The 23,136-nt window shown below is 36.6% G+C and overlaps 2 protein-coding genes across 2 annotated transcripts; both read left to right on the top strand.

The window, feature by feature from the left end:
- Positions 1 to 830: 830 nt before the first annotated feature.
- Positions 831 to 22,643, top strand: pals1b (protein associated with LIN7 1, MAGUK p55 family member b). Its single transcript, XM_026290460.1, has 14 exons — positions 831 to 916; positions 2,942 to 3,246; positions 3,331 to 3,539; positions 5,918 to 5,995; positions 7,526 to 7,651; positions 7,750 to 7,911; positions 8,412 to 8,489; positions 9,126 to 9,309; positions 9,830 to 9,898; positions 10,065 to 10,136; positions 10,809 to 10,976; positions 11,934 to 12,136; positions 20,809 to 20,922; positions 22,099 to 22,643. The coding sequence occupies exons 2-14, from the start codon at positions 3,018 to 3,020 to the stop codon at positions 22,273 to 22,275; spliced, it is 1,869 nt and encodes a 622-aa protein (XP_026146245.1). The 5' UTR covers positions 831 to 916; positions 2,942 to 3,017; the 3' UTR covers positions 22,276 to 22,643.
- LOC113120563 (chimeric ERCC6-PGBD3 protein-like) lies at positions 12,675 to 18,481 on the top strand. The gene is made up of 4 exons (XM_026290443.1): positions 12,675 to 12,952; positions 14,096 to 14,683; positions 15,522 to 15,920; positions 16,110 to 18,481. The coding sequence occupies exons 1-4, from the start codon at positions 12,795 to 12,797 to the stop codon at positions 18,370 to 18,372; spliced, it is 3,408 nt and encodes a 1,135-aa protein (XP_026146228.1). The 5' UTR covers positions 12,675 to 12,794; the 3' UTR covers positions 18,373 to 18,481.
- Positions 22,644 to 23,136: the final 493 nt, after the last annotated feature.

Raw genomic sequence — 23,136 nt, 5'->3', positions numbered from 1 at the left:
AAAATGAATAAAAGCATAATTCCTTAATGTGTGTGATTTTATTTTATTTTTTTTTTTACATTTTATGTTGCGGCAAATTACCATGTGTTCAATGGCTGAGACTGATGGATATTGACAATCTGGAGAAAAAGTTATATATATATATATATATATATATATATATATATATATATATATATATATATATATATAAATAATATCAAATATAAAAATATATATTTTTTTAAAACATATGTGATTTTTTGTAATAAAAAAAAGAATAGCTATATATATATATATATATATATATATACATACATACATACATACACACACACACACACACACACACACACACACACACACACACATTTTGATTATTAACCTAATCTGAATACATTTATCATTTTTTATGTATATATTACAAAAATATATATACAGATTTTGTGTGTGGGTTGTAAACCTTATAATTATGTCAATATATTATAATACAACAAAATATTTATTTACTGTTTCTAATAAAATATATGATTAATATACAATCATATACAGTATGTATCATATTATTGTAGTATTACTAACATACTGTATATCATGCTATCTCGATTTTATGTTAGATAATTTATCTGACTTTATTATTCCATAGAATTTGAGATTTATTAACAAATTTGGTTTATATACAAATGTGTAGCCTGTATAGGTTATGAAATATGAATACAAATGATATGTTTAGTTGTAGAAACTATCAGACGGTCAGAGATGTTGGTCAGACTCGTGGTCTGTCGGGTTTAGAGCAGATTACTGAACTCATGAAGTCACCGCTCATCCACATTAGCCTCAGACGCCTGAGCTGTGAACGCTCACACGTCTACTGGACCTGAGTGAAAACACCACTGGAATCACTGCTTTCTTCACCAGCAGCTGCTCCGTGCACACAGTGAGTAATGGCTTCTTCAGGATAGAGTCAGTTTAGTTTGTATTTATAGTTATTGACTGTGTGAAGGTTGCTTTGCTTTTAGGTGATGTTGGGCTGCTGTATGTTAATGTTAGGTCACAGAAAGGTCAAGGGTTCAAACCCCACAAGGGTTGATACATAACTGTCCACACTGTGTTCATCTGTCAGCTTAGCATTAAAGATGCATTGAAACTGAAGTGAAATTCAGCAGAGCATGAGCATCGCTGCAGGTCAGGAACGACTAGAGGAAAACGTGCGAGAGCTTAATAAGTTTATCTACATTAGTGGCTCTTAAAAGGTCTCAGGGGTCAATTACTGCTGTATTTATCGAAACTGTTACGGGTGGTTTAATAACCACATGCAATGAAGTGAACGTTTCACTTAATCCCTCACAAAAATGAGCGATTGTACCTTAAGATTCTGTCAAAATACCGCAGTTACTCACAGAAGCTTGCTTTCTGTCATTTTATTTGTTAAATATTTACTATGACAGTGACGCAAATATCATGTTTGAACAATTTTCAGAAACAGAAATGGCAAGTAAATTTTTATCAAATATGAAATTTGAAAGCAGAAAAACTGAAATAGTAGATAAATACTCCAATAATCGGTCCCACTTTATATTAGGTGGCCTTAACTACTATGTACTTACATAATAAAATAAGTACAATGTACTTACTGTGTTCATATTGTATTGTAAAACACTTTTGCTGTTATTGAGGTGGGATGGGGGTAAGGTTAGGGAGAGGATTGGAGGTATGGGTAAGTTTAAGGGTGGGTTAAGGTGTAAAGTATGGGTCAACAGTGTAATTATAAATGTAATTACAGAAATAATATACAGATGTAATTACAGGTTACAATTAAATATAAGTACAATGTAAAAACATGTATGTACACAATAAGTACATTGTACTACATAATTAATTAAAATGTAAGTACATAGTAGTTAAGGCCACTTAATATAAAGTGGGTCCCAATAATCATAGTTTTATTTATAAAATTGAAAAGTCATTTTTAGAGTGCGAACAGTGACATTTCGTTCTTGTTTTTAATGCATGTTTGGTAAGGTTTAAGTTATTTATAGGCATCTCTTTTTGTAGATCAACTGTCCTTTAATTAGATGTGCAATAGTAAGAGACAATCTGTTAGTGTTAATTTAGATATTGTGTTTTATGGGAGATATTAATAAAACAGATGTCCATGCAGCTTGTTTAAATCCTTTAAGGAATTCATTTGGAATTAATTTGTTTGCCTGAAACCTGCTTGTAGCTCGATTTATGTGAGTCTCCAGGTCCTAGTGTGTGTGTGTGTGTGTGTGTGTGTGTGTGTGATTCTGAAGTTAGAGTTAACTAATCTCAGATAGCAGATGGTCGTCTTTCACTGCCACCTGTTACTAAACAGAGCTCATCGTCTGCGTCACGCGGCTGCTGAAATCTGATTGGTTCCTTCAGAGAAAGTAGATTCAGTCAAAATATTGACATTTTGAAAATTTTTCCAGCTTAATTTAAAGGGCTCATATATTGAAAAATCTAAATTTCTGGATCTTCTGAGATAAAATTGTATTTCTGATGTGAGAAATCCAAAAACATCATCAGTGACTGCTCACTGGTTTTGATGACAACCATGTAAAGGTGTGCGTGTGTGTGTGTGTGTGCATGTTTTTGTGACATATCAGGACACAACTCTGTATAATGACACATGTAACAAGGAGAGGGCGACTTATGAGGACATAACCCATGTCCCCATTTTTCAAAACACTTATAAATCATACAGAATGAGTTTTTTTGAGAAAGTAAAAATGCACAAAGTTTCCTGTGAGGGTTAGGGTTAGGTGTAGGGTTGGTGAAGGGCCATAGAATATACAGTTTGTACAGTATAAAAACCATTACACCTATGAGATGAACACACTTTTCACAAAAACAAACGTGTGTGTGTGTGAAGGAAAATTGCAATACAAATTACAGCATTTGTAGAAAGCGGCTTCTATTTTGTTTGCATGTGTTTCAGGGAATCAGGAAATCATAACTGCATCGGTGTCTCAGCTTTTGTAGTGTATTGTAGTTTACTGTATCAAAAAACAGCCATGTTAACGTTACACATGAATGGTGACATGAGCAAGACCGAGAAGATCCAAGATGATCCAGACGAAGTGATGATGATGGAGGAGGAAGAGGCTTGGGAACTGGCTCAGGACACCGATCTGAACTCTTCCTCATGTCTCACATCGGCACAGAGCAGCACCGAGCTCATTTTTGATGGAGTGGATGTTGCAGAGGAAGCCAAGTCAATATCAGAGGAGAGGAAGACAACAGGTGAGAGACAATTAAATGATGCTTTTGAATCAGATGTAGTTTTTTTATAGTCTAGCACTAATGTTTCTCTCTCGGTGTTGTCAGAGCTGGAAGACTTGCTGGAGTCTCTGCAGCATCTGCAGCTGTGTCTGACGGATGCTGAGAGTCAGCAGGATGTTCAGCTGCTGCTGGAGCTAATGCTGCAGTCAGACTTCCAGCAGGCGTTCATCATGCATCGCAGCTTGGCTCAGAGCACGAGACACCTCTGTCTGCCGTTCCCGCTCACCGCACACGCACAGCAGCTCAGAGACGAGGTACATTACCAGACCAACATCCAGATTCACAGCAGAATAACACTTAGAAGCCCAGATAATCAAAATATGTTCACAGAATGTTTGCTAAACATTCTGATTTAGTTACGAAATCATTATTTCTGAGAGTTCTCTGAACATTCAAAACAATTAAAATATTTGGTTGTTTGTTGGTTTTATAAAAGTTAAGGGAACATTCCATTTTTTTTTTCAGACATAATGGAAACATTACTTTGGAATGTTCTGAAAAAAGTAGCAACATTTTAAACAACTAAAACGTTACATTTTAAAAAAAGACATTCCATGAATGATTTATAAATAAAGCTGATTTGTTAACATTTTGAAAACATTTATTTATGAAAATGTTATTTCTGAATGTTTTTTGATTATGCATATAACATTAAGGGAACATTCCTTATTATAGAAACATTACTTTGTAATTTTTTTTTTTCTACTTTTGGAAGCAAGTGTCCAGGTTATATTATAAATATATTATATACTAATATCAGTTTTTAAAATGTTTTTAAAATGTTTTTTTGGTTATGCGAATGTTAAAGGCGACATTGCATTTTATAATTTTACAAACATCATGGTAACATTAGTTTTGAATGTTCTCTAAATGTTTTGAAATGTAGTAACATTTGAAAAATGTTAGATGAACTTTGAACTAAAACATTAAAAAAAAAAAAACCCTGTGAACAGTATTTTTATCAAGTTCTTTATCAAGGTCTAGTCAAAAGTGTTTCTTTGTGTGGTATGATATTCCCTGCAGTGTGCTCTGTTGCATACTGCACACTTGAAGGATGTCATTCAGCTATTCCATGCATGCTACAAACTTGCATACCATGCCCTGTATATTTCAGAAAAACTAAGAGTAGCAAGTTATTATGTCATTTTTACTTGCTTATTCTGTCCATTCAACTCAGAATAATGCAATAGCATGCAACTCTGCAAGTTTTAAAATATTTAAATAATACAATAATAAGCAAGCGAATATGTAATCACTCACAAATTATTTATTATTATCTATATTTTATGCATTAAAACGTTTGGAACTGGTATGATTTTTTATGTTTTTGAAAGAAGTCCCTTATGTTCACCAAAGCTGTATTTATTTGATCAACAATATTGCAATATAAAATAAATATATAGTGTATGTGAATCGGATCTCTATTTTTGTGGTATTTCTAACCCTTGTACTTGAGCAAAGGCCGTCTGAAGTGCTTATTAATAAGGACGTTGTGATTGGTTGATCTGTCCTGTGCCAAAGCTTGTAGCTGGATGAAGCTGGGTTTGTAATCTGTCATTGGCTTATGGACTGAGACAAGATACTAAGACAAGATCCTGGAGGCCAGAATGAGATCTGATGGATTATTACAGTCACTGTATGTGTGTGCGCTTATTAGGTGTTTAATGCTACACAGAGAGGTGTTAGCATGCGGTTTCATCACATACTCAACATTACATAACATTCACAAGCCTTTTTATTTCTCTAATGTGATATTTCATAGGGAAACAGGATATTTCACTCCCAAAAAAATTATCCATTTGACTGGATGTTAGATACCATATGGTTGTAGACATTTCTTAAACTAAGAAAATGAAACTTTGCTGAAAATGTACTCACCCCGCAGGCCATCCAAGATGTAGATGAGTTTGTTTCTTCAGCAGATTTGGAGAAATGTTGCATTACATCACTTGCTAACCAATGGATCCTCTGTAGTGAATGGGTGCCGTCAGAATGAGAGTCCAAACAGCTGATAAAAACATCACAATAATCCACAAGTAATCCAATCCATCAATTAACATCTTTAGAAGTGAAAACTGTGTGTTTGTAAGAAACAAATCCATCCAAATCCAGCCACATATTTGTTGAGAGCACGTTTTGACCTTGTAAACGGTGCTTGATCTGTGCATATCTCTCTCCTGATTCAGACCAGAACACTTTTTCACTGGAGGAAACGTTATTATGGATTATGAGCTTTGAATTTAACAACGTCTTAATTATAGAAGACATTATCTCAAGACACCAATTGATGGACTGGAGTTGTGTGGATTACTTATGAATTATTGTGATGTTTTTATCATCAGTTTGGACTCTCATTCTGACGGCACCCATTCACTGCAGAGCATCCATTGGTGAACACCTGATGCAATGCAACATTTTTCCAAATCTGTTTAGATAAAGAAACAAAATCAGTAAATTTGTCATTTTCGGGCATAAAATCTGTGCATATTATCCGATGGAGAGTTATTAGGTTTTCATCAGATTATTTTTAATGAGCAACCGTGCTAGTGATGCTTGTCTAGACGTTGCTGTACAGGTCTAGATGAAGCTATACTCATCAGTGTCGTTGCTGACAGATGTTCTTGGTCTTCAGGTGGAGAGTGTCCTGCAGTCCAGCAAACACACCGAAGCCACAGAACTCACAGGCCTTCTGACCTCACCAAACCTGCAGGTAAATCATGGGGAATCAACCTTGCATCTGCATCATTCTACTGAAGGTTGATTGGACAAACACCCTTTGACACCACCAATAAGGATATGGAAGTTTCTCCTCCCATTTAAAAGTGAAATGGCCAGAAACATTTCGTTTTTAAAGGCAGGACTTTTCCAAAACATCAGACCAGCTAACAGTGAAGATTCTCATAACTTTTTTAGAAATTCAATAAATGTAAGGAATCAAAATAACAAACAAAAAAGTTACTTGATGAACATTCTCAGAACATTGCAGATAAGAAAATGTTTTTGTAATGTATAACTAGCATTATAATCATAACGAAAAAACTGGACATATATTCTTAAAATAACTTTCAAATTACATTTTATTTTTGGTTAAAAAAAATCAAGTTAGTAGAACATTTTACAAAACATTTTTGCAACATTGAAATAACATTCAAATCATGGACATTTTAAAGCTTTAGAAACAATTCAAAACAACATTCCCACAACATTTTTATAACCTAAATTTTCTACCTGGGAAATGATACTCTGTAACTTTTTCTGAATCTAAAAATGCATGCTGCCATCTCAGATGTTTTGAGTGGTTGCTAGTGTTTTCTGTGTTCATTTGTTTTTTGCTTTGTTTTTTTTTTACTCAGCCTTTTGTTTTGTTTTCAGAAATATGCATGATGATATAGTTAGTTGTAACTTATTGTTTGCATCTTTCTATCTTGGCCACACCTGAACTAGTGAAGTAGATGCATAGTTGTTGATCAAAGTAAATCAAGACCTGATTGGTTGTCTCACATATTCAGGCCCAACACAAGGGCGTGAAAACAACCTCTCTGTGTGTCTATTTGTACACACCACAGGTTAGATCCAATTAACGGCCTTAGAAACAGATACCTGCCACGAGATGATTCCCCTCCCCACCTTCTGTCAGTACACACAGTGGCTGTTTAAAACCGCACAGCTCTATTATTCTTCATACGGTATACATGCATGAGGAGGTAAGGGGTGATATGATGACTGACAGCACTGTGGGAGATTACGGCGGGTTTATGTTCAGGTTAAACTTTGCATTGAGTTTGGCAGAAACTGATCTTATTATAGCAAGGTACGAGATGCCACCTTCACCTTCACCGAGGTGAAGCACCAATCCTGGTGCTGGGACAGTCTCGGGGTTAAACGACATGGGTGCTTCTTAGCTTGACTGTTTGCTTGTTTAAACAACATTTCAAAGCAGGGATTTTTTTTAAATGCATACAGTTATTTTATGTAACTTGCTGCCAACATAATGCTTTTAAAGTGTTTCTATGCAGCTGCTATGGTGTAAATAGTTGCTAGTGTGTTTAAGGTGTTTGCTATGCAGTTGCTGAAGTGCTATGAGGGTTTTTGTTGCTGTGCAGTTGCAGGGGTGTTGTGTTTCTGGGGTACTACTATGCAGATCCTAAGGTGTTCTGGATGATTCCTTACTGGCTCAAATCATAAGAGTCGATGCTGACATCTCTATTGACCAGTGTTGATGTTCATGGCTCTTCCTCAGGCCCTGATGGAAGCTCATGACTGTATTGCCGAGCAAGAATTGGATGTCGAAACTATTGAATCCGTGGACCGGGATGAAAAGACCACCAAACTGGTTTCCCTGGAGAAGATTCGTGACATGCCTTTGGTTAGTGTAATACATAGTCTCTTAGGGCAGCACTGAATGTATCACTGTAGTTTCTGATGATGGGTTTGTTGTACTGTTACACCTTAAATATTGTTTAGGGTGTGACCGTTCGGAATGAAGATGACCGTGTAATCATCAGTCGAGTGGTGAGCGGCGGGACGGTTGAGAAAAGCAACCTGCTCAGTGAAGGAGATGAAATCCTGGAGATCAATGGAGTTCCAGTCCGTGGAAAAAGTGTTAATGATGTTCACAACATTTTGGTGAGATCCAGAAAGCCCTAAAATCCTTGCAACTTAATTTACCAAAATAATTTGTTATTATAATGTATATTACTGCTCAAAAAAAAAAAAAATGGATCGCTCTCATGTTCATAAAGACTTTATTTATTTGATTTAAAATACAGTGAAAACCGTAATATTGTGAAATATTTTTACAATGTAAAATAGCTGCTTTTTATGTGAATGGATGTTAAAATGAAACCGAAATCATTATAATATAATGATTCGCAGCTTAGAAAAAATATCTGATTATTATCAGTGTTGAAATCAGTTGTGCTGCTTCATATCTTTTGTGGCAGCCGTGGTATATTTTATTTTCAAGTTGCTTTGATGAATTAATTAAATATTTTGTAACATTATAAATGTCTTTACTGTCACTTATATGCAATTTAAAGAAACCTTGGTAAATAAAATTTTTTCTTTAAAAACAATAAAATAAAATACAACCAGTTAACATCTTTGTTCTTCTTGTTTGTCTGTAGTCCTGCATGCATGGGTCCCTTATGTTTCTTCTCATCCCAAACTCTCAAAACAAAATATCGCCTCACCGACCAACCGTGGTATGACTTTATCTGTAATTTCTTAATTTTCATTCCTTCTTTTGAATGTGTTTTTAGGCTTGTCTTCAACTGTTTCAAATAGGGATGCACGATAATATCGGCACAACATCGGTATCGGCCGATAAAAGCTTAAAATGACCATCATCGGTATCGGCCAATATGAATATTTCTGCAGATGAGCCAAAACGATATTCTCTGAGTGAAATAATTGACCTGTTTTTCAGGTGTGAATGTCTGTCTACATTTGTAAAAGAATAAATTTATGGTAGAATCAGTACAGAAGAGATACATGGATTTCTCTTCAGTAAAATTAAAGTTTAAATATATCAGGCGAAAATGTTTATATATATCGGTATCGGCATCGGCCAAAATTATTTTGAAAATATCGGCATATCGAATATCGGCCAAAATCCAATATCGTGCATCCCTAGTTTCAAACCCTATAGTAGGCTTCTTCCCACAATGCATTCTGGAATTGCTTTATTTATTAGTATACTTGTGAAAAATTTATGAGGGCTGATACCTGTGATAACTACTATTTTAAATAGATTTTATATTTGGTAACAGCTCATTAGGGTTTGGTATAAAGCTTATACATGAGCTTTGTCCTTGTCTCTGTGTTCTCTTTCTTTACAGATGCATGTGAAGGCAAACTTCAGTTATGACCCATCTGAGGACCCATACGTGCCATGCAGAGAGCTCGGGCTCTCCTTCCAAAAGGGAGACATCCTACATGTCACCAGCCAGGACGACCCTAACTGGTGGCAGGCGTACCGGGACGGACATGAGGAACAGAAGCCCCTTGCTGGACTTATACCTGGTTAGAACAATTAGCAGAGTGCATGCTCAATTACAGGATAGAGACATAATGCAATTGCATGTAAATCAATTGAAAAAATAATTTAATGTTTTGCGGAATAGGGCAACATACAATGATATCCATCATGCATTTGCAATAAATTAGCACTTTTTATTTGCCAATTAAGTTTAAACTCTTATTCAGTGATTTTTTTTAGTATTATTGTATTGTTATTTTTTTTTATTGTTTATATTTAAAATTAGATTTATTTTCTATTTGTGTGTATATATTATACACTTTATAAGTTTTCTAAATTTGTTGTGTGCTGTTTTTATTTCTATTTTGTAATCATATTAATCTAATTTATAATTAATATTTATTTCGGTTTTGGTCAAGTCAGAAAAATATTGAGATATGTTTTTGCCACTATTGCCTATGTGCCATTTAATAATACAGTCTTTCCCTAAGTAGTATTTGCTTGTCTAACATACCATAGTAAGACAAGATCATCAGTGGTCATCATCTGTTGTGTTCTTTCAAGGGAAGAGCTTCCAACAGCACAGAGAAGCCATGAAGAAAACCATTACAGAGAGAAATCAAGAGTATAAAGGTGAGCTGGACCACATCTGTCTGAAACTCACTCACTTCCTGCCAGAAATAAAACTTCTGTAGAGACACAAACACAAACTTTGGGCGTTAATCATCCTTGAAAGATTTAGAAGTTGCTGTTGATCTTAAAAGTTTGGTGTCTTTGATAACAGATCTTCTTTCCTCAGGGAAACTTTGGTGTGCAAAGAAAGGCAAAAAGCAACGGAAAAAACTCTTGTTCAATCCTACTAAGAATATCGGTGAGAATTAAATCAAAATTGAAATTCATCCTTAACTGAAATAATTATTCCTGCTGTTAGTCATCAGTTGTAGTGTAATGAAAATGCTGTGGGTGTTGCGCTGTTGTTGTTGTTGTTGTTGTTGTGCAGTTGCTAGATGTACTTTGTGGTTTCCAATGTGTTGCTAATAGGTTGCTCTTGTGTCTTAGTTGTGCAAATTCAAATGATCCACTGAAATTCCCTTGCTATGATTTGAGTGCACGTATAAGTATAAAAAGTAGAGTTTTCCCACCCGTTTTGGATTGCATGTGATTCAGCTGATGGGTTTGAGGTGTGAATGGTTCCTGGTGGTTGAAAGGCTGAGGATATAAGAGTCGTTAGCTAACTGACAGACGTTCATGGAGGGAGATTTCTTCTCCTGCAAGATGGGCAATAAGAAATAACAATGAAAAGCGTTTCTAACCCCCGAGTTGCAATTTGCATTTAAAAACAGAATGTATGCTGAGAATGAACAGGTTTACCTTTTTAGCTTTTGGGATTCAGTGTTTACTTTTTGTCTCGTTTTGTGGATATTCATTGTTTGGGAATTTCTTTGAAAACATTTGTTGAGCTGAGTTCAATAGCCCTGGTATAGACTAAAGAAATTCATATTTTGCAAAAACTCACCAGTAATGAATATTTGTAATTGTTCAGAGCATTACACCGAGGATATCCTGACCTACGAAGAGGTGGCCCTGTACCATCAGCCGCCCAACCGCAAGCGGCCCATCGCTCTGATTGGTCCACCTAACAGTGGACACGATGAACTGAGACAAAGACTGCTCTCTTTAGAGCCTGACCGATTCGCTGGTGCTGTCCCACGTAAGAATTGGGTTTTTCCTTTACAACTCTGGCTTAAAGTTATTTAACATCCAAATAATAGTAGGAAGTACAATGGCTCGCTTCCAAAACGATCGATATTAAAATTATATGTCATACGAGATTCATTATGTTGAAATGCTGTAATATCATACTTATGAAATGTAGCATTGCATCACTTTCTCCCCAATGGATCCTCTGCAGTGAATGGGTGCCATCAGAATGAGTCCAAATGCATAAAACTCCATAAGTAATCCACTCCAGTCCAGGGATAACTACTACTGCTGTAACTACTCCAACTCAATGCTTGTAAGAAACAAATCCATCACTAAGCCATTTTAAACTGTCACTTCTGGCCAAAATATGAGCATAATTCTCCGGTGTCTCTCACATTAAAATCCACCTAAATCATCCCAAATCCAATTTGCTTAAAGCTGTTTTGGGTTGGTTTGTCTAACTCCGTTCCTAGAAGGCTGGAGCTCTGCAGAGTTTGATTCAACCCTAACTGAATATTGATCCAACTAATCAAGTCCTTCAGGCTTATTTGAAAACTACATGGTATGTGTTTTGGAGCAGGGTTGGAACACAACTCTGCAGGGTTCTGGCCCTCCAGGAATTGATTTTGACACCCCTGGTATTGAGGATTTGTTTCTTACAAACACACAGCTTTTTACTTTACAAGATGTTAACTAATGCACTGGAGTGAAGTGGATTACTGTGATGCTTTTATCAGCTGTTTCGACTCTCACTCAAAGCATTCATTGCAAGTGATGCAATGCTAAATTTCTCTCCAAATCTGATGAAGAAACAAACTCATCTATGGCCTCCGGAGTGAAGCTCATTTTTGGGTGAACTATTCCCTTAAGAAAAACTGAGTTGCATATGCAATACAAACAAACATTTATGCACAGCCTACTGTTTTGCATTGTACTTGGATGTATTTTTGAACATTTGTCACAGATACCACACGAAACCCCCGTGCACATGAGGTCAACGGCAGGGAGTACAACTTTGTATCCCGACAGCGCTTTGAATCTGACCTGGCTGCGGGGAAATTCATTGAGTCGGGCGAGTTTGAACAGAACCTGTACGGCACAAACACAGATTCAGTCAGACAGGTTGTCAACTCAAGGAAAATCTGTTTGCTGTGTCTGCATCCCAGGGTAAGATGGAGTAAGAACTTGCATAATTGCAATGGTACAGCATGGAATTAGTGTGCCATATGTGATATAAATTACAAAAAAATAAGCAAACTGAAAAGGTCAGCAAAGTAATTAATATGCAATGATATTTGTTTATTAAAATGGCAAAATCTAGCTATACAAAAAGCTGTGGAAATCTGATGAACTACACAACTACATTTTGCAATTGTCACATAAGCAGTTTTTCTAATATGCAGCACTAGAAAAAAAGAGCAGTAAAAACAAAACAAACGGCAGTTTTTATTTAAATATTTTATTAATTTTTTACATCATCAAATCAAACAAAAAGGCAAGGACCAAGAGTCAAAACAGCACTAAACGAGTGCACTGAAATAAATATTTTTACATTTGAAAAATATGTATTTTATAGATTTGGTTCTTAAAGTATATAAATAAAAGGGTCTGCTTTTCACGTCGCATAACTGATGATCTCAGCCATCGTTCGCACGTCACTCAAAAAGTGTGCTCCAATCGGAGACTGCGATAATTCCTACGTAGAAGTGGAAGGCGGGGCTTATGGAGAGCCCTCTGAACGCCGTGAGCCTGCGCGCGTGTTCTGCAGAGTCTGAACCCGGTTCGAGAAGGCAACGTTCAGTTTTCTTCATCTTTTCTGCTCGAAATGGCATCGACAGAGGATGTCGGGGCGAAAAAGCAGATGTTTTATGAAATCGAGTGCGTTATAGACGACTGCGACACTGAAGTTGGATACAAACCCCTCTCAGACAGCGACGAGCTCGACGATTCGGCGGAGGAGGACGAGGAACCGCGGGAAGAAGAGTGAGTGATACGGCATGTGTAGCGTTTTTACCTGTTGTGGGGTAGAAAATGATCCTTTTATTGCTTAATGCAGAATGCAATTATCTTAAAGGTAGATGGGGAATGCAGTGCTTGCAAGACACCAAACATAGTGTGAAAAATAGTGTAAAAACCTTCATATAATCTAGCTGATATGAATCAGTTTGAAACATATATTTATCTATCTATTTATATATAGAGAGAGAGAGAGAAAGAGTGTTACACTTATAACAGTTTTTTTGTCTGCAAAATGGGCATAAATCGCAATGACGTCATCTTGCACTCAGGGGCGTTTCCATATTTTTTTCCAATTACATGTATAAGACTGTCCAGTCCTCTAAATATTGTTGACATAAATCCTATAGGATATTCTAAGAAAAAAGGATGCTCCCATTGCAAATTGTTAAAAACTGATATTTTTATATGTAATTGGGAAAAGATGCAAGGATCATCTGTGGCCAAGAAAGTCTGTAATGCATTGAGAAAGCAGTCAGTTTCTCTGTTAATAATAGTCTTCGAAAGGGTCTGACACTGGTAAAGAAATGTTGCTATGCAACAAAAATAGCAATTTGCCATGGGAACTGTCCCTGTATATGCTGTTTGCAAAAATGCACAGCTTTTAAAGGGAAAAGGTTCTTCTTGCCACCAAATGGTATGGTTAAAGGGATATTTAAGAAAAAACAATATAATACAAATTATTTTATTTCACAGTACAACTGTAAAATTACTAATTTTCAAATGTTTCGTTTTTTGGTACAACAGCTGGGAGCCCATAAAGTTTGGCTATTGTTGTCAACAGCCAGTTTATAAGCAGTTCTCATTGAAAGTTTGGGAATATGGTTCTTAAATGCACTTTATAAGCGACCCAGTTTCCTGCGAACTGAGACGCTGAAAACACTGGTTTGTGAGCAGTTTGTTTGTAAATCAATCGTCATTATGCAAAGATGTAAGAATATCAAAGCAGTGTCGCAAGCACTGTAGTCAATGTATTTTTTGCATGTATCATTTGCATGCATGAATGTTTTTGTTTTTTTCTTTAATGCTTTTCTTTTGCCAAAAGTGTAATGAATAACAATAAATCTCTTTAATGTGGTATAAGATCTAAGTGTATTTATTATATTCCAGAATTGATTCTTCTGAAGAATGGGAGCCTCTCAGGCGCTCAAAACTAAAGAGGAGCTCATCGTCTTCACCTTCATCATCTTTACCACGCCGGAGAGGACGACCACGTAAAAATGCTTCGACGACCTCTCCATCAGCACCAGCGATGGCCCACAATCCGAAAACAACCTCAGCCCTCTCCTTACCTCGACGGAGAGGCAGACCACCTAAAGACAAATCTAAAGCCAAACTCTTTTCCAAACCCAGCCCGTATCCCGCGATCGTGCCTAAACCCCCCTTATATGGCACGCTGATCCCTAATTCCTCCATTAAATTCAGCCCTCATTCCACATCCACCTTTACACTTGGCTCCAATTTCACTCCTATAACCCTTACCAATGCCTCTTCCTCTGTTAAACTGAATCCTAATTCTACACCCATACTCATCTCTAATCCCGCTTCCACTTTTAAACTCAGCCCGGATTCCACAGCTGCCTCCCATCAAGCGCCGATAGCTACACTCTTCTGTACACCAACATCAACAGGGCTTGTGTTTGACGGCAACACCAACAAGATCCCAACGGTGAAGAAAGAGGAACCATGGGAAGAGAAGTGAGTAAATTAATTTCCATTTATTTTTTTAAAATTGGTTTACAGTGTGTGTGTGTGTGTGTGTGTTGAACCCTGTTTCTGCCACACACACACACAAAAAAAACACAATATTTAGAATTTTTCTTAGAATTCAGACATTTTTTCTCATAATTCTGATTTTACATCTTGCAATTTTTTTTTCGTGTCACCCAGCTTATATTTTCACGTTTATATTTGTACATTTGTAAGATTATATTTCACATATTTTTTCAGAATTGTGAGTTAACAATTGCGAATTTATATCTTGAAATTCTCAACTTTTCTGATAATTCTGAGAAAATAACTTTAACTGAGATAAAGTTGCCGTTACCTTTTATTTTATTTATATAATTTTTTTTTTCATGGCTTCCATAGTAAAGTGAACTGGACACATTATAAACATTCTATTTTTTTTTTTTTTGCCATCTTTTACAAATACTTTATTAAGGGAGGACACAAGTCTTTAAAAGTGACAGTGAATGGAAAAAACAGTCTAAAAATTATTGTTTTACCTAAGCATTAAATCAGCATATTAGAATGATTTCTGAAGGATCATTGTACACTGAAGACTGGAGTTATGATGCTGAAAATTCAGCTTTGATCAAAACAGTAATTTACATTAGAAAAAATATTTCAGTAAAAAACAGCTATTTTTAAATCTAATAATCACAATAGCAAGTTTTACTAAACAAATGCAACTTTGTGAGCCTTAAAGACTTCTTTTAAATACATAAAAAAACTCACTAACCCCAAACTTTTGAACTGTAGTGTAACTGTGCGACATGCATGCATAATGAATCATCGTTGGTTTGTGTTACAGTGTGGATGCTATTGAAGAATGGCCTATTACAAAGAAAGAAATCCTAGAGCATTCAGAATCACCGAATGCAAAGAGGCAACGACTCTCATCTCCGATCCCTCAGTCTACAACACCTCTATGTACAGACGGACCCTTGAAGCACAGTTCAAAAACTACCCCTAGTCCTCTGCCTGAACTTGCACCCATAGCCTCTTCTGATCATGTGTCCACCTCTCAACCCACTTCCGAAACCATAGATGAACCATTGACCACTCTCTTCGCATCTGATTCCAACCCTAATTCTGAACCCATCAGACCTTGGGCTGACAGTGACCTCAACAGTGACCTTGATGGCGATGGCGATGGCGATAGCGACGAGATCAGTGATTCGGGGAGAGAAGAGGAACTGTGGGAAGAAGAGTAAGGAAGTCTTGCATTTGTTATAGAAGTTTATTAACACAGAAAACATTTTTGCATCTAATAAAAAGGTCTCCTATTACATCTATTATTTCATGTAAGGCTTTAGAGGCTTAACCCAGATACTAGTTTTCAGTTTTTATTGTGGCCACCGAATTTATGCATATAAATTGTGTTTGTTTTGTATTACAGTCCTGATTCTGCTGACGATTGGAATCCTCTTCTGGAAAGTCCGGATGGTTCAAAATCACCTGCATCAGCTCAATCTCCAAGTTCAGGCAACCCCACTACACCCACATCATCAGGACCCATAAACCAACTCTCTAAATCCACATCTGAACCTGCTTCTAAAGCCACGCCCACTTTTGAAGCCACCACTAACCCCGCCCCTGAAGCCACTCCCACGACCAACCATAATTCCATTTCCGCTCCCATCCCTAGTCCAGCCCCCACAGTTCCACGAAAGAGAGGCCGGCCTCGAAAGCATCCTTTAAAACCCAATGTAATACTTAAACCAACCCCTGATCCTGCTCCTGCTCCTACAACCCTACCAAGTTCATTACCAGCTGCTGATTCCACTCCTGTACCCGCTGATCCCATTCCAGCATCAAGTTTGGATCCTTCTCCCAATCCCACAATCTCTATCAATTCTGAACCCAATCCCGAACCTGCCTCCACATCTGAAGCTATGCTGCAACCTGCTTCGACCAAAGAGAAACCGAAGCTCGTCGCAACTCCTTATTCACCGAACCAAACCACGGACAAGTCATTATCTGCTTTGGATTTACCTTGGACGAAAGTTGACGGCAAGACAGATAAGTGGCTTGACACCACCAATGAGGATGAGGAACCACTACTACCGAATTACTCTCCCAAGCAACCTCCAGGTCCACAGCTCACGATGGACGCAACGTATACACCCTTAGAGTTGTTCCAACTCTTTTTCACCAAGTCTGCAGTCAAGACAATCGTTCGAAACACCAACAGCAATGCTGAAAAGAAAGTGAAAGCTGGAAAGAAGTTTGTCTGGTTACCTCTAACCGTAGCCGAGTTCTACTCATATTTGGCGTTAGTTGTGTACATGGGGCTGGTGAAGGTGAAGTCAATTGCAGACTACTGGACGAGAAAACGAATCTACAATTTCTCATACCCATCATCCATCATGTCCCGAGCAAGATTTCAGGTTATCTCCTGGAATCTTCTCCTCTGTGATCCTAAGGAGGACGAGAAGAACAATAAGAAGAAAGGCACCATGGGTTACGACCGGCTGTTCAGAATCAAGCCTCTGTACACAGACATTCTTTCGGCGTGTAGGAAACACTTTCACCCCAACAGAGAGATTCTGGTTGATGAGAGAATGGTCGCTACCAAAGCTAGGCTTGGACTCAAGAAATATATGAAAGACAAACCAACTAAATTGGGGTACAAACTCTTCGTTCTTGCCGATGCGTCCTGTGGGTACACCTGGAATTTCTATGTGTATGAAGGAAAGACTTCAACGTCGTCGGGGAAAGGTGCCGGGTACGATTCGGTGAAGAGACTACTGGATCACAAGGTCCTCGGCAAGGGTTATAGGCTATACATGGACAATTTCTACACCAGCCCGACTCTTTTCTTGGATTTGTTGCAGAACGGCATCCTCGCTTGTGGTATGTTGCGCCATGCCTCAAGTTTACCGAAGGCCAACGATCTGAGCGGAAGATCTGAATTGGGATCCATCCGTTGGTGTCGACAAGGTCCTCTTCTGTTCGTCAAATGGATGGATGCAAGAGAAGTCCTCATGTGTTCCTCGATTCACAAGGCGTTCACGGGGGATACAGTCACCAGGAACACAAAGGATTCCGATGGGGTTTGGAGAAAACGTCAAATTCCTGTTCCATCCGCTGTGAAGGACTACAGCGAATACATGGGAGGCATTGATCTCTCTGATTCCCTCATTGAGCATTATAACATTCTGCACAAAACCATAAAATGGTACAAGACCTTCTTCTTTCATTTTCTTGACATTGCAGTGGGCAACAGTTTCATCCTTCACCAAGAATTGGCGAAAGCTCAGAAAAAGGTTCCTCTCAACTATAAATTGTTTAAGGAAACTCTTGTTTCTGAACTCGCATGTGCCGGCAGAAGTAAGAATCCCTCTGCTGCCAAAGATCCCTCAACATCTGCCACGCCGGTCTCCAGAAGAGTGCCTACAACCCATACTGAAACAAATGAAACCCTGTCCGACACGGAGTCATCTCCCCCAGCCTCACCTGCCCAGACGGAGCAATGCTATCCAGAGTATTTCGGTTCTGATGCTACACATGGGAGGCGAGTTTGTCATCTGTGCAAACTACAAGGAAATAAAGTCAAGACCCCCATATACTGCTCCCACTGCAAGGTGGCGTTGTGCTTCGTGTCAACACGTAACTGCTTCAAGAAATGGCACATGGATTATTACCTGGAGGATTTGTAGATATGTTGCATGTTTGGGTTGATCGAGGCATTTTATGTCCATTTTTCATTTTGTATGAACTTGTTATTTGTATAGCTATGACTCTATTAAATACAACTACAACTGACATGGTCTCGTGTTTTCTGTTCGCATCTTGCTGTACATTTTGCCTTTCAAATAAAACCAAATAAGGGCACTGCTGAAATTCAATATTCATCATTAAAATGAATGTTTAGATGAAGCGTGTATTTTTTGCGTTATATACATACTTGGTCGTATGAGATTTACTGTAAGTATGTTGATTTCCGTGGAACGTGTAACATGGAGGAGTTATCGAATAATTGATCAGTTTGAGGATCTCAGGCAGCCCAATACAGCAACACTGACTCATTAAAGTCGGGAAACCTGTTTGATAATATTTAAAGGGGTCTTATGATGCTTTTTAAAAGATAGTTTTTTGTATTTGGTGTAACCAAATATGTTGACATGCTTCAATATTCAAAAAACACATTATTTTTCAAATACTGTACAATACTGTAGGTCTTCTATGCCCCGCCTCTCAAAAGCATCATTTTCTACAAAGTCCCTCCTTCTGCAAGAGCAGGCTGCTCTGATTGGCCAACTGACCCAGTACATTGTGATTGGCCGAAACACTGCAAGTACTCGTCGGAAATGTAATGTCCCTTTCCATAATCATGAGCTTCATGTTTACAAATAAATGTAAAGACATTTAATAATGCCCTTAGTTTTACCATCAGTTCAAGCCTGAAAGGGGAACAGAGTGGCGTGGCACACAGTGATGAGGTTAAGACAGCTGACTCCACTTTGTGACCGTCTCTCTCTCTCTCTCTCTCTTTCTCTCTCTCTCACACACACACACGTTACAAGCAAAACTCTGAATTTGAACATCCAATAGCAAAAACTTTAATAACAAAACATACTTATAGTAGCTGATTCAGAAAGTCAGAATAACCTCCTATCATAGGTTCACGAAACGGTCATCCATAAAATGTGTTGCTGTTCTGTTGTAAGTTATCTTAAAGTTTCCTAAATGCATTTAATTTCTGAAGGCCTAACTGTGTTACTGAAACCACTCCTTCTTTCATTGTGTGAACATTCAGGCGGCATTATGCAGATATTTCCACGTAGTGATGTAGACATGTGGGGCGTGTTTGCTTGAGTGAAGTAAAGTATGTAAAGAAAGAAGTAAAGAAAATCTCTTTGGATTTGAGTCTTTAGTTTTTACAACATTACAGATCTTTATGCACCAAGAGCTTGTAACACTCAGAAGAGAAAGAAAACGTTTAGAATCTATCATGTAACCCCTTTAAGTATCATAGAGACTGGATTTTATCATTGAGGTTTTATTCTTATATTTTTCATTTTTATTGTAATTTTAGTTAAAGTTTTAGTAATTCTGTTTTAATTCCTTTTTTTTGACTAAATGTTAATGAGAAATGTAGACTTGGCAACTAGATGGATTTTTTATTTTATTTTAACTAACATTTATTTCAAGTAACAAAGAAGTTTTTTCCGTTAACTATAACAAAGTTGAAAACCGAAGTTTTTTTCCTTTTTTATTATTATTATTTTTTTTTTTTTTTTTTTTTGCTGCATGTGTGTAATGATGTTAGTGGCACAAAAATAGTAGTCTAGCATTCTAGGAATTTAGAAAAACCTGCTAGGTACAGTAGGTGTTTTCACAAAAAATTTTTAATTTAAAGTTAAGATTACAATCTGCAATTTGAAGTATAATAACCTGCAAAAAACAAACAAAGCAGTGCTATTAAATTAATTTATGCATTTAGCAGATGCTTTTATCCAAAGCGACTTACAGTGCATTCAGGCACTGATTACAACCCTGATGATAAAATTTTTTACCTAACGTGTCCCTGGGAATCGAACCCACAACCTTTTGCTGCTAACGTAATGCTCTACCACTGAGCCACAGGAACACTAAAATAAAATATAAATAAAAGGTGAGACTTTTGTTTTTCTGCAATAAAAAGTTATATTGAGGCACTAGATGATCTTGAAAATCTTTAGAAATAAAAGTTTTTTTTTTTTTTTGTAACATGTCAAATACTTGAAATGGAATTAATGTGTTAAAGCATCTGTGATCTACAACAGAAAACTTTTACTATTACATCATATTATAATGTTTTGCCCTAAACCCCATTCGTTTCTGACCCTGACTGTAATATAATGCAAAAAGAAGTTAAACCTCTTAAGTCTAATTACAAAAAATACTAATAATCAGAAATCCTAAAACAACTGGACATACAGTAATGCAAATTTGTCGGGTAGTGTTAACGGCATGATAACAGATTAGTCTCATCCTGTGAACATTATTATATATTAGGTACATTAGGTACATTTAAAAAATTTTTTTTTTTTTGGATTTGTTTCTCTGGTTTACATTTCATTAGTTTTTTTTTTGTGTTTTGTATTTCTCAGTCCCTGCGAGTGCTGTGTTCCTCAGATCTTAAACCATACATCATCTTCATCAGGCCTTCTCCTCCTCAGGAGCGATTCTCCACCCTGCTGACCAGAGGAGTGAAGAAACACATGGTCTTCAAGATACACATTTTCATTTAGATTACACTAGCAGTCAGCTATATATACAGTACAGACCAAAAGTTTGGAAACATTTGTAATGTTTTTGAAAGAAGTTTCTTCTGCTCATCAAGCCTGCATTTATTTGATCAAAAATACAGAAAAAATTGTAATATTGTGATATATTATTACAATTTAAAATAATTGTTTTTAAATTTATTATACTTTAAATTATCATTTATTTCTGTGATGCAAAGCTGAATTTTAGGATCATTATCACATGATCCTTTAGAAATCATTCTAATATGATGATTCATTATCAAAGTTGGAAACAGTTCTGCTGCTTAATATTTTTTCAGAACATGTGATACTTTTTTAGGATACTTTGATGAATAAAAAGTAAAAAAAAAAAAAAGAAGCTATGTTTTTAAAATATAAATATTTTGTAATAACAATATACACTACTGGTCAGTAGTATACACTACTGGGGTCAGTTATTTTTTTTCTTTCTTCTATTTAAATAAAATCTATATTTTTATTCAGCAAGGATGTGTTAAATTGATAAAAATTGATAGTAAAGAAAATATATTATTAGAACATATATTATTAGAATTTTGATTTTTTTATTTGTAATAAATGCAGTTCTTTTTAACTTTTATTGATCAAATATATCAGACAGCAGAACTGTTTCCAACACTCATAATAAATCAGAATATTAGAATGATTTCTAAATGATCATGTGATCGACTGATGTTACATGTGACACTGAAGGCTGGAGTAATGATGCTGAAAATTCAGCTTTGCATCACAGGAATAAAATATTTTTTTAAAGCATATTCAAATAGAAAACTATTATTTTAAATTGTAATAATATTTCACAATATTACTGTTTTTTTCTGTATTTTTGATCAGATAAATGCAGGCTTGATGAGCAGAAGAAACTTCTTTCAAAAACATTAAAAATAGTAATGTTTCCAAACATTTGGTCTGTACTGTATAGTAAAATTATTTAGTAAATAGTGCATATATATTTATACTGTATATAAATACATTTAAATATTTCTTAATTATACATTTTTAGTTATGTATGAATGAGATATTTGAGAACACAATCAACATAATATTTCACACCAGATTTCTCTCTGAGCAATTGACAAAATAATAGTTCTGTTGTTTCCTTGTTTCCCGCAGCCTGAGGATGTGAGAGAGACCTCGGAGAAAGTGCGTGAGATGGAGCACAGCTACGGTCACTTGTTCGATGCGGTCATCACAAACAGTGAGCCGGAGAAGAGCGTCTCTGAGCTGCTGAGACTCGTCGACAAACTGGACATCGAGCCGCAGTGGGTCCCTTCAGCCTGGGTCAGCTAAAAAACACTTGCAGTTCAGAAGAAATCATGTCTTTTCTGTGTTGAAGGCTAGAAATGTTCAGTTTGAAATGGTACTATCACTGCATATTGTGCACATTATGCTAAATTTGTGTGTGTTTGTGTGTGTCTGCTTGTTAAATGAAATGTTTTCCCCTTAAAATGAAAATCTCCTCACCCTCAGGCCATCCGAGATGTAGATGAGTTTGTTTCTAAATCAGATTTAGAGAAATGCATCACTTGCTCTTATTTTCTAAACATAGACTCATATCTTCAAAATATTTCCTCAGCATGGAGGATATTTAAGAGCAGTTTCATATAGCTTTAAGTCTATTTCCATGATCTTAAAAGGTGATGTATTACACATTAAAGCTGCAGTAGGTAAAATATTTTTTACATATTTATTAAACCTGTCATTATGTCCTGACAGTAGAATATGAGACAGATAATCTGTGAAAAAATCAAGCTCCTCCGGCTCCTCCCAGTGTCCTATTGCCATTTGCAGAAATACATCGCTCCCGGTAAGAAACAACCAATCAGAGCTGCGGTCTGTAACTTTGTTTGTGTTCAAAATGTAGAAAAATGTATATAATAAGCGAGTACACAATAAATCCATTTTCCAAACCGTGTTTTTAGCTTGTCCTGAATCACTAGGGTGCACCTATAATAAGTGTTTATATTCGGACTATTTTAGATTGCTTCGGGGGTCCCGCGGCGGAGTAACCCAGTACCTTTGTGAATCTTCATAGACATAAACAGAGAGAAGTAGTTCCGGCTACGATGTTCTTCCGCAAGACGCAAGCAGTTCTGTTTATTAACCGCTAGAGCGTCAAAAGTTCCCTACCGCAGCTTTAATGACATTGTT

Source organism: Carassius auratus, chromosome 20 (assembly GCF_003368295.1).
Source record: "Carassius auratus strain Wakin chromosome 20, ASM336829v1, whole genome shotgun sequence".
NCBI lineage: Eukaryota > Metazoa > Chordata > Actinopteri > Cypriniformes > Cyprinidae > Carassius > Carassius auratus.
This window is presented reverse-complemented; position numbering and strand designations above follow the sequence as displayed.